This window comes from Vanessa tameamea, chromosome W (genome assembly GCF_037043105.1).
Source record: "Vanessa tameamea isolate UH-Manoa-2023 chromosome W, ilVanTame1 primary haplotype, whole genome shotgun sequence".
Classification (NCBI taxonomy): domain Eukaryota; kingdom Metazoa; phylum Arthropoda; class Insecta; order Lepidoptera; family Nymphalidae; genus Vanessa; species Vanessa tameamea.
Window position 1 is genome coordinate 36,045 of NC_087340.1, and position 12,925 is coordinate 48,969.

The following is a 12,925-nucleotide window of genomic DNA, read 5'->3' on the forward strand; positions in this document are numbered from 1 at the left end:
GAAACTAGAAACCAAACTGAATTCGAACTTTGTACAGATGGTTGCTCGTTATCATTTGAAAACATTAACTCAGCCAGATCTCTAAAAATTGCTAACTTCTCATCGATTGTGCTATTTTTTACAGTTATTATTTCATTAAAAAAATATATCTAGGCAGGTAGGTGTAAAATAAGTGAACTCATGTTTTTTAATGCTCTCGTTTTATTTAATTAAATTAATGAGAAATATGCTGTGAAAGTCTTGTCACTTACCAGTATTACATTCCTTTAATGACAACAATTATAGTCTACACTAAACGCCTATCGCATTCACAATAAAAATTTTCATAAAATTCTTCCAATTGTTCAAACAATACAACAGCAGCAGAACAATGGAGTCCTTGAAACACACAATATTTGAACTCAGAGATCACTTTGATAATAAAATGGCCGAGTTTCAAAAAAATCTTCAAAGTGCTTCCATCCCGGCCACAAGTCCTACTTCCAATATTGCGGCTCAATTCAGTGTCTTCAGAAGTTTTGTTATGGGTGCTCTAGAGGGGCTTCAGTTACAACTTGGGCTTTTGGCTGGTAAGTATGATGAGTTAGAAATGAAATCCCGTAGAAAAATTCTTCTTGTTCACGGCATTCAGGAAAGCAAATCAGAAAAATTGGTGTCAGGTACCGTTAAGATTCTTTCTGAACATCTAAAAATCCCCGAATTGAAAGTGGAAGATATAAGCCGTTGTCACCGTCTCGGCCGCTCCAGCTCTGACAAGCCACGTGCCGTTCTTATCAAATTCCGAAATATTGACCTTAGAAATAAGGTCTGGTTCAGTAAAACCAATTTGAGGAATACTGGTATTACTATATCTGAATTCCTCACTAAAGAACGTCATGAGGTTTTTGTTGCGGCTCGTCAGCGATTCGGGATCACAAAGTGCTGGACTAGGAACGGCACTGTGGTAGTTTTAGAGTCACATGGCACTAAGAAGAGGATTTCTACGATGGCTGAATTAAAGTCCTTAACTTCATCCACCGACATCACAGAGGTAAACACTACTCCTACTGCTTCTACTAGCTGCGGCACCCTGGCATCAAAAGACTTGAAAATCTCCAACATCAGGCCAAAAAGAACCGTCAAAAAGTAATACTTTCTTTTCTTTTGTTTTATGTTATTAATTATCCCTTATCTTTGTGTCATAGTTTTATATTAATTTTGCTTCTGCGGTGTTTGTTTATCTGTTTCATTACGGTTGCAATAATTCTATCCGCTTATCTCTTTATTTATTTATCTCAGTTACTTGTCACAATCACATTGTTCGGTGTGTGCATGTTGTGAGATCTCATTCGAATTATAGAGTAATAATAATTAAATCTCAGTACTTCGACTCGCGATATAATTTATCGAACACAATTCTTTTATTTATTTACCGATACCGACATTCATTATAATGATTGTCAAACTCAAAGGTCAAACTGACAAATGAGATTACAGAGTAAACGAATATTGAGCCATAAACAAAAGCGTTCCGTTTTAAGCAGAAATATGGATACCATATATCTACTGTTATTTCTTGATAAAACATAGATATATATATTTTGTAAATTAATGTAACTTAATTTATTTGTTTTTTATCAATACCTATTTGTTTTCATTTTAAGCACTTGTCATTGTGTTTAAATGTTTAAATGTCATATTGTTTAAATATTCGCTGAATATACCTAACTACTAAGCGAGGAGATTTAATTATTATCTATCCTTTGATTGATTTTTGTGCCTAAATGTTTTTTTTTTTTTTTTTTGATGTTTTTGCTATGCTTTGGTGTTGCTGTTTGCACTGTTTTTGTTCTATTTCATGCATTTAACTATGACCAACTTGTGTTAGTGCTGGTAAGTGTAAGTTTTTGTCTGATAAAATTAGCTTTTACGGGTTATATACATTTGTTTAAATATACATATAAATATATATATATAATAAATATATTTAAAAATAAGAAGCGTGCAAACGCGGTCTTATTGCTTAAAGCAATCTCTTACAGACAACCCTTTAGAGTAAGAATTTGTCTGTGGGAAACGGGATGGTGCAAACAAGCATGTTTTATTCTTAAACAACTAAAAATTAATCTTTAAATAATACAAATAATATATAACAAAATACATATATATAAGTTTAATAAATACATATGTATTATATATACCAAATAATTATATAAATAAAATTATATATATAGCAGAAAGTTATACTAAACATATAGAATAAAAATAAAACTTACGTACATAAAATATAATACTTAATAAATAAATACTAATAGTATGATAATATAGGAAATAGTATTTACGCAGATTGAATAGATAAATAATACTTATGTAACCTATTTTTAAATATATAAATTGACTCAGATTGACGAATATCGGTAGGGAGCGTATTCCATAGCTTTGCAGCTGTCATCGTAAAGGATTCGCTATAGAAGTGGGTATGAGCGACCGGCAGTGACAGTTTGTTGTCAGAGCGTGACCGCAGTTCACGTGGATAGCTGACGTCAGTACCCACAAAACAGAACCGTTCCTTCAAATACGCGGGAAGAAGAGGATTATAGAGGATAGAGTAAAGAAGAGATAACATGTGCAAGTTGCGACGATGTCGAATAGTAAGCCACTTAAGTTGCGCCCGATATTCGGAGACGTGATCAAATTTCCGTAGACCAAAGATGAATTTGATGCAAACGTTCTGTAACCTTTCTAGCTTATTGAGTTGGTCCTCAGTAATGTTTGTGTAACAACAATCTGCGTAGTCCAAAATAGGAAGTAGAAGAGTTTGACATAACGTGATTTTAGTCTTAATGGGCAGAAAGTGTTTCCAACGTTTTAACAAATGAAATGTGGCGAAAACTTTTCTACTGACTTCAGCAACTTGCACAGTCCAGGATAATGTATTATCGATAAGAAGACCAAGGTTTTTAACGGAACTGCTAAGTGACAAAGGCGTATTGTTAAAGATGATCGCAGGTAGGTTGGCGTAATCAACTTTAGTAAGTAGTTTGGAGCTGCCAATAATAATGACCTGCGATTTATCTGGATTTACAAGAAGCCCGCACGTCTTGCTCCAAGTACAAATTTTATGCAATTCCTGGTTCAGCCTCTCAACAGCCCCTCCGATACCTGTTAAGGGAGCAGAAACGTAGACCTGCAAGTCGTCAGCATAAAGATGAAAGGAAGACGAGAGGAGATGGGATACAGTATTAATAAAAATGGAAAATAAAAGTGGAGAGAGGACACTGCCTTGAGGAACACCAGATGAGAGAGATTGGAGGCTGGATAATTTATTATTAATCCGTACACATTGCTGACGACCAAACAGGTAGCTACGAAACCACTCACATGCATCGGAAGAGATATTAATCGACCGAAGCACTGCCAGCAGGAGATCTAAATCAACCGTATTGAACGCATTACTGAAGTCCAATAATGCCAGGATACTAACATGTCTGTTGTCCATGTTAAAACGTATATCGTCGCATACTTTAAGTAGGGCAGTAGTAGTACTATGACCTCTCCGAAATCCTGATTGGAAATCAGAGAGTACATTGTACTCTGCTAGATACTTTGTTAATTGAAGATGGACAATACGTTCTAACACTTTAGACAGAAATGGAAGGATAGATATTGGACGAAAGTGAAAGAAAGATATGGGATTTTTGTTTTTGGGAATAGGAAGGATATAAGCTAAACGCCAAGTGGAAGGGAATTCATTATGGTCAAGGGAGAAATTGAAAATGTGAAATAATATAGGGAGAACATAATCTAACACAGCAAGTATCATTCTACGTTTGATTCCATCACATCCCGTGGCATCGGATCTTATTGCAAGGATGTTGGCCTTGTAGGAATTGCATTCTACATTATTGTTCATACATGCGTCGACGTCCAGAGACGCGCTCCGACTAAATTAAAAACCAAATTCGGGAGCTATTTATACTACGCGAAAATCGGCAAGCGCATACGGCGCTTACCCCGCGCGCTCTATCGGATTTTCGTGTCAACACACGAAATGAACATACGAAATTGCGGCGTCGTCATTGGTCGAAAAATCGAACATTTAATTCGTAGTTTAATTTCCAAAATATTTTCAATTGTAATGTATAACTTTTAATTGGCTGAATCATAATTTTTATCATTGTAAATTGTGTAACTTTCTATTGGTAGAAAAGTAAGCGTTTTCTTTGGACGAAAGAATTTGTAAATATGCACTGTAATTATTTCATTGGATAATATTATTCCTAGTTTTTGTATATATATCGACACATTTTTAAAATAAAATCATTCCGATCCGACCAGCAAGAAAGTGTTCTTTTACTCAAGAAATATCTACGAATAGTAACAAGTAAGCTAGGGACCAGTACCCCTACAGTGGTGACCTGCCGACTCATAATGGAAGAAAATACTGCTCAAGACTGCAGAATCCCTGCTGAAGTGGACCTCGCTGCAATCTCAGTCCAGTCAAGGATCCTACCCTTCTGGCGAGACCTACCACGAGCTTGGTTTATACAGTTTGAAGCAGTCGTCGACCCCTTGAAGACATCTGATGACCAGAGGTTCAGATACGTCCTGCAACAGCTGCAAACAACAGACCTACAGCACGTCACTGACATACTGTATGAAACGCCCGCTACAGAAAAATATAATACATTAAAGAACCGCCTACTCGCCTTATATGAAAAATCTGATGTTAAAAACTTCCAGAAGCTCATCAGCGGTCTACAGTTAGGTGATCAAAAACCTTCGCAGCTACTGCGAAAAATGAGAGAGCTCAGCTCCGGAATGATCACCAACGACGGTCTCCGGATCGAGTGGCTCAATCATTTACCCACTCAGGTACGCGTCGTACTGTCCGTCAACACGGAATCGTCACTAGACACACTCGCGGCCATGGCTGACAAGATGGTCGAATACTCCGAGCCTACGACTATAGCTGCAATCTCAACATCAACACCGACAAACGATGCCGTGTCTACTCAGTTTGCAATATTAACAAAAAAATTAGAAAAACTATCACTTGAAATAAACGAGATACGCGGTCGCTCAAAATATAGATATCAATCAAGACAACATTACCGCTCACAATCACGATCTCGTCCTAGCTCGTCATATCGCAATAAATCAGCTGTGAAGCCCGGCGACGCAACATGGGAATGCAAATATCACTACCGATTCGGCGACAAAGCAAAACGTTGCGAATCACCTTGTTGCAGGCGAATGAAAAAAGATACTACAAATCATTTAAACTAGCTCCGACATCGACGACGGCGGATCTCGATGTCCCCTTCACAAGCAACCGCCTATGTGTCTACGATCGCAACTCAAATGAACGTTTCCTTGTGGATACTGGCGCAGACATATCTGTTTTAAAAGCAACAGATCGGAACAAATCACAAATTCAAAGCGCCTGCAAATTATTTGCCGCAAACAATACACCAATCAACACATATGGTGTAAAGACTGTCAAACTCGACTTAGGCTTGCGACGTAATTTTCTATGGACCTTCATTATTGCCGACGTTAAAACATCGATCCTGGGAGCAGACTTTCTACGTAATTTCAAGTTGCTAATAGACTTGCACAAAAAGAAACTCATAGATAAAATCACTGATCTCTCAGTTGATGCTATTGAAATATCAACAGGCGCTGAAATTGAAACAAGAACATTACACGTTATCGGGACTAACCAAGCCTACTATCATATACTGAAGCAATATCCAGACGTAATTCGACCGATGTCTCTCAATCAACCTTCGAAACACAACGTCGTCGACCATATAGAAACAACTGGCCCACCTCTCTTCGCCCGACCACGTCCGCTTCCGCCGGATAAATACAAAGCTGCGAAGACTGAATTCGAGAATATGTTGGAAATGGGCATTTGTAAACCATCTAATAGTCCGTGGGCTAGCCCGTTACATGTTGTAATGAAAAAGGACGGCGGTTTAAGAGTCTGCGGTGACTATAGGAGATTAAACGCGGTCACTCAACCCGACCGCTATCCAATACCACGCATACAAGATTTTACCTATCAACTGCATAACAAAAAAGTATTTTCAAAGCTTGATTTATAAATGGCGTACTACTGGATACCAATCGCTGAAGAAGATGCACAGAAAACCGCAATTATAACCCCGTTCGGCCTCTTCGAATTCAACTGCATGACTTTCGGACTACGCAACGCGAGTCAAACATTTCAACGATTCATGCACGAAGTTCTCAGAGGCGTGGAAAATTGCTTTTGTTTCGTCGATGACATTCTACTATATTCAGAAAATGAAGAAAAACATATTCAATTATTACATGAAGTATTAAAACGATTACAAAAATTCGGAGTTACATTGAAAATCGAAAAATGTGAGTTTGGAAAAAACAAAATTAATTTTCTCGGTTACGAAGTCTCGGCAGAAGGAATAAAACCTACTCAAGATCGCATCGAAGCTATTTCAAAATATCCGAAACCTAAAACCATAGTCGAATTACGCCGATTTCTCGGCATGCTTAACTTCTACCGAGACTGTCTACCACATCAAGCTGAACTTCAACACCATCTCAATAAGTACTTACACAACCGCAAAAAGAACGATAAAACACCGATCGACTGGACGCCGGAAGCCGATGCAGCATTTGAAAATTGCCGCCAAAGCATTTTAGAAGCTACAACCCTGACTCATCCAGTCCCCGGTAGTGTTCTCAGTATCATGACGGACGCTTCTGATCATAGTCTCGGCGCCGTAATACAACAAAAAGTTAATAATAAATGGAAACCACTCGCCTACTTCTCAAAAGCAATGAGCGCTACACAACGCCGCTACAGTGTATATGATCGCGAATTATTAGCAATATATACAGCTGTAAAACACTTCCGACGACTCATCGAGGGATGCGAAGTAAACGTGTACACAGATCACAAGCCGCTCGCCTACGCATTACATTGCCAAGCTAAGAGTACCGACACACCACGTAGAGAACGACAACTACATTTCATCAGTCAATTTTGTTCAAGTATTAACTACATACAAGGCGAAGAAAACATAGTTCGCGACGCTCTTTCTCGCATAGAAGACATCCAGTGTCCAACTATAATTGATTTTACTCAATTAGCAATCGACCAGAGTAATGACGAAGAATTAAAGTCAATTCGAAATCAACCGAACTTACGGTTTACAACTATCGCGATGCCCGGAATAAGCCAACCAATCACGTGCGAGCTGTCTACTGACACACCGCGGCCGTACCTGCCGAACACATATCGCTATGCTGCATTTAAAGCGCAACACGAACTATGTCATCCGAGCGTACGGACCACTAGAAAACAACTAACCACGAAATACTTCTGGCCCAACATGAATAAAGACGTCGGAATATGGACTAAAGCATGCATTAATTGTCAACGAGCAAAAATACATCGACACGTCGTAACACCCTTAGGCCAATTTCCACCGTCGCAGCGCTTCGAACATGTACACATCGATATAATCGGACCGCTACCACCGTCAAACGACTATCGATACTGCGTCACGGTGATAGATCGCTGTACGAAGTGGCCCGAAGCAGTGCCGGTGCAAGAAATTACCGCCGAGAATGTAGCTAAAGTTTTTTATGAAAACTGGATCGCACGATTCGGTTGCCCGCTACGCATATCTACGGACCAAGGCCGCCAGTTCGAATCCGAGCTATTTAAATCCTTAATGAAAAAATTCGGAATAACAAGAATTCGAACCACTGCATATCATCCACAATCTAATGGCCAAGTCGAACGATGGCATCGAACATTAAAAGCGGCACTGATAGCACGAGAAGCCATAATACAATGGACGGATAAATTACCCACCGTGCTATTGGGCTTACGCACGGCGTTAAGAAAAGATAATTTTAGTCCTGCAATAATGACTTACGGAACAACATTACGAATACCTGCCGATTTCTTCGTGCCTACACAATCAAATATAAATGACACAGAGTACGTACGCCGCCTAACGGAAACCATGGCAACGCTACAACCAGCGCCACGCAAACACACTTCTCAACATAAACCATTCGTGTACAAAGACCTAACAACGTGTACGCATGTGTTTGTGCGCAATGATATGGTTCGAGCTCCGCTTACGCCGCCGTACGATGGTCCTTATAAAGTTTTAAAACGCTACGATAAATTTTACAAAATTCAATTGCCCTTACGTACATCAGTCGTTAGTTTAGATAGACTCAAACCAGCCTACTACAATACGAATTCATCACCAGAAGAACTACCTCGTCAACCCAATACGACATCTGAATATACAACAAGATCTGGAAGAAAAATCAAACCTAAGGTACGATTTTCTTGAAGGGGAGTGATGTAGGAATTGCATTCTACATTATTGTTCATACATGCGTCGACGTCCAGAGACGCGCTCCGACTAAATTAAAAACCAAATTCGGGAGCTATTTATACTACGCGAAAATCGGCAAGCGCATACGGCGCTTACCCAGCGCGCTCTATCGGATTTTCGTGTCAACACACGAAATGAACATACGAAATTGCGGCGTCGTCATTGGTCGAAAAATCGAACATTTAATTCGTAGTTTAATTTCCAAAATATTTTCAATTGTAATGTATAACTTTTAATTGGCTGAATCATAATTTTTATCATTGTAAATTGTGTAACTTTCTATTGGTAGAAAAGTAAGCGTTTTCTTTGGACGAAAGAATTTGTAAATATGCACTGTAATTATTTCATTGGATAATATTATTCCTAGTTTTTGTATATATATCGACACATTTTTAAAATAAAATCATTCCGATCCGACCAGCAAGAAAGTGTTCTTTTACTCAAGAAATATCTACGAATAGTAACAAGTAAGCTAGGGACCAGTACCCCTACAGCCTTAACGTCACTAGCAGTAATTGGGGAAAAGTGAAAAGAGGGTCTGTTAGGAATAGGCAAGGATCTAAAATGATTTAAAGTACTAATTATATCACTGTTGTTCATTAGGACAGTACTAGCAAAAAATCCGTTCAGAGCATTGAGATCAACAGTATGAGGGATCCTGGATGCTTGTCGTCCAATACCTAGAGATTGTAGGAATTTCCATGTCTGAGAAGAATTGCTGTTCTCAATCTTATCTATACTAATATATAAAGCGGAAGAGTTTGTTTGTTTGTTTGTTTAAACGCGCTAATCTCAGGAACTACTGGTCCGATTTGAAAAATTCTTTTTTTGTTGAATAGTCCATTTATAGAGGAAGGCTTTAGGCTATATAACATTACGCTGCGACCAATAGGAGCGCAGCGACAGTGAGAAATGTTGCAAAAACGGGGAAAATTATTCACATTTATGGACTTTCGATGCGTGCGCAGCATAAACGTTTTAAGTTACTCAAAAAATGTGTATGAAAGATATATTCCTCTTTTAATAATAAAAAAAAAGTCCGTGACACTATATGTCTATTCGTTAAGAGTGCGCTAGCAGGCGGGGCGCGGCGGCGGCTGAGGGGGAGGCGGGTCAGCCCCGCCGCCGCGCTCGCCACTCTCACCCGCGGGTGTAGTTCTGCGAAGTAGCAATGCACATAACGACTTAAAAAAATTAACATTCTTAATAGTTAAATTATTTATCAAAATTAGGTTTTGTTATCAGCTTATTTGCTCATTATTTTTTATCGTTTAAAATCGATTACATTTAAATCATAATCTGCTGTAGTTTTAACTTACGATATAAGATAAAATGTCAATGAACATTCCTTCGTACTTTGCAAGTAAACAATTAAAACTTTTCACGGTATAAATAAGGTATAAAAATTACATTACACACGAAAAATGTTCAAAATGGCGAGCGATACTTTCACCGAAGCAGATTAATCATCACTGAGAAAATAAATTATGCAAATAAGCAAATAGGTGAATATCGTTTAAAATGACTACACAAATAAATTAGTAGTTCAATATTTCAAGTAATTTCTATTACGTTCAAGCATATTCAACACGGTTGTACTATAATCACCTTATGAAATAACACCAAAGGAGAAACAATCTAAACTTCTTATTGTTCGGTTTGTTTATCTTATTACGTTTAAGTTAATATTGTTTGTTTTCAACCGACTTCAAAAAGGAGAAGGTTATCAATTCGTCTGTATTTTTTTTTTTATATGTTTGTTACCTCATAACTTTTCACTGGATTTTGATAATTTTTTTTGTTTGAAAAGTAGTGCTTCCCGTGGGGCCCCATTTTAATTTTATCCTGTTACGATGATGGTATCCCTATGAAAACGATATAAGTCTTAAATGTGCATTATGTATGTGCGCGATAAATAGGTGAATAACTCAAAATTGTGCCAACCAATTTTAATGATTCTTTTTTTATTATAAAGGATATACTTCAAGGGTACTATGGTGAAAGTTTGGTAAGGTTCTGAGCATAGGATCCATGACAAAGTAACGGTACGGAAGGGAACTGAACAATTCTAAGGAGCACGTTAGCGATACTCGGCCGAATCTTTTAGAAACAAAAATTTTGACAAAAAAAAACCGACTTCAAAAGAGAAAAAAAATAATATGCTCTAAAAAGTAAAAAATAATTGCTTATTATTCTACAACTTAATAATCAAGTAACTTATTCTACTTACCAATATGTAGGTACGTTCTGTGTTTCCACGCAAGGAGATAAGTATGTACCTACCCACTTTAAATCTAACTTAACACAAACCTATGAATAACAAACAATGATCACAATATTTTTTAGATTTATACTATGTAAAATGAAATTAAAAATATTTAGACTATTTAAAAGTCAGCAAAGTTATTACGATAATATATTATAGTTAAAATTATTGTTATTTTTGGAGGCGGTGTCAGCCAAAGTAGGTTTGTAAATATATGATATAATCCAAATTTGTAAATCTGGTCTATCGATAAATACACTTCTTCTTGATGTTTTTTTAAACCCTATACGTACATAGTGGTCCTATATAATGACAGAAAATTGGAATCAAAATTGAGTGTTTAAGCAAACATGTCTACCGTCAGGTATTACAATTCATGAACTTTTCTCCTAATCCAAGACAAAAAAAAGTCTTTCAGATTTACTATTACATTTCCTGTTGAACGTTTTGTTTGTTTAGGCAGAGTATGAATTTTGTTTGTGATTTATTTATTTACAATTGACTTTTTCTTTTGTCTTACATCCAGATGTCGATACACCTGCATCGAATTGTTAACAAAAAAAATATTCGCAATCGTGCACTATTGTACAATATTTCTTTTATGTTTAAGAAAAGGGTTGTCATAATTGACCGTATAACAATAAGCAATAAAAACACAGATGTTGGTAATTATTAAATTTTATGGCGACCTTTAAGATTTACACTGATGACAAAGAACAATTACTTTTTATGATAGTGAATATATATTATCTATTTGTTTGGGAGGGGGGAGCTCTTAAAAGGACGTGTCGGGCACGCCCGTAACCAGACAAGAGAAAGAAGCGTTACGAGTCACTTGACTACGAACTGTTTCAAACTTTTTGTAATTCTATATCTACACCATCCTCATTGTCATTTTTCGAGTTAAATATCGGCTACATTTTTGTTTCACGGTTTGCTTGTGTTTAACGTGATTGTGTTAATACGTAGCGTATTGTTGCGTTATCTTGGCTGACACCGACTCCAAAAATAACAATAATTTTAACTATAATATATTATCGTAATAACTTTGCTGACTTTTAAATAGTCTAAATATTTTTAATTTCATTTTACATAGTTTAAATCTAAAAAATATTGTGATCATTGTTTGTTATTCATAGGTTTGTGTTAAGTTAGATTTAAAGTGGGTAGGTACATACTTATCTCCCTGCGTGGAAACACAGAACGTACCTACATATTGGTAAGTAGAATAAGTTACTTGATTATTAAGTTGTAGAATAATAAGCAATTATTTTTTACTTTTTAGAGCATATTATTTTTTTTCTCTTTTGAAGTCAGTTTTTTTTTTGTCAAAATTTTTGTTTATTAGAAGTGGTTGTCATCTGCATAATTATTCTGATTTGGTTAGGTTTTTGTTTATTAAAACATATATGGTTTTTTTATTACGTTAAAATATCGAAATAATTAAATAACCTTTATAATACTTTTTTTTTCAATACAGATTTCATTATATTATCGGGTACTTAATTATTTACCTTATGTTTGTTTTTATTGATTACAAGATACGTTTTGGTTTAAATTTAATACCTACATTTTTTTTATCTTTTTCGTCACTATAATGCCTAGAAAAAGAACTAACCTTTCTCGGCAGACTGCTAATGCAAAGCGTCTGCGCATTTTGCGTAGCAATGAAACAGCTGAAGACAATACGCAGAGGTTGGCTAATCAAAGAACGGTCAGTGAACAACATCGTGCTAGGGAATCGAGCGTTGAACGTTCACAGAGGTTAGCCTTACAAAATTTCCGAACTTCGGTGAATCGACAACGGGAATCAAGTACTGAACGTTCTCAACGTTTGATCGCACAGAATTCTCGAACTGTGGCAAACCGCGATCGGGAATCAAGCGCTGAACGTTCTCAACGTTTGGCCGCACAAAATTCCCGAACTTCAGCAAACCGCGATCGGGAATCAAGCGTTGAACGTTCCCATCGACTAGCACAGCAAAATGCAAGATCATTAATAAGTCGAACTCGCAGGCAACATAATTTTTTGAATTCTGCGTTTGCTTATGATCGTTCTCTTGACTACGTTGCGTTAAATGATATTGATATTGGCGGAATGGTTAAAATATGCGACTTCTGCCAAGCAAAAAAATGGACGGCAGAAAGTCCTGGACTGTGTTGTAGTGGTGGCAAAGTGAATATACCTAAAATTCCAGAACCAACGTCAGTTTTTAAAGAACTGATATCAGGCTCAAATCCATCCTCAAAGCATTTCTTAAATCAC

The 12,925-nt window shown here is 36.9% G+C and overlaps 1 protein-coding gene across 1 annotated transcript; it reads left to right on the forward strand.

The window, feature by feature from the left end:
* Positions 1 to 7,305: 7,305 nt before the first annotated feature.
* Positions 7,306 to 8,835, forward strand: LOC135194612 (uncharacterized). The gene has a single exon (XM_064220226.1). It carries the CDS (start codon positions 7,365 to 7,367, stop codon positions 8,346 to 8,348), a length of 984 nt encoding a protein of 327 aa, XP_064076296.1. The 5' UTR covers positions 7,306 to 7,364; the 3' UTR covers positions 8,349 to 8,835.
* Positions 8,836 to 12,925: the final 4,090 nt, after the last annotated feature.

Bases quoted from the DNA above. Each gene is read 5' to 3' on its own strand.
- LOC135194612 (XM_064220226.1), top strand. From the start codon at position 7,365: ATGAATAAAGACGTCGGAATATGGACTAAAGCATGCATTAATTGTCAA.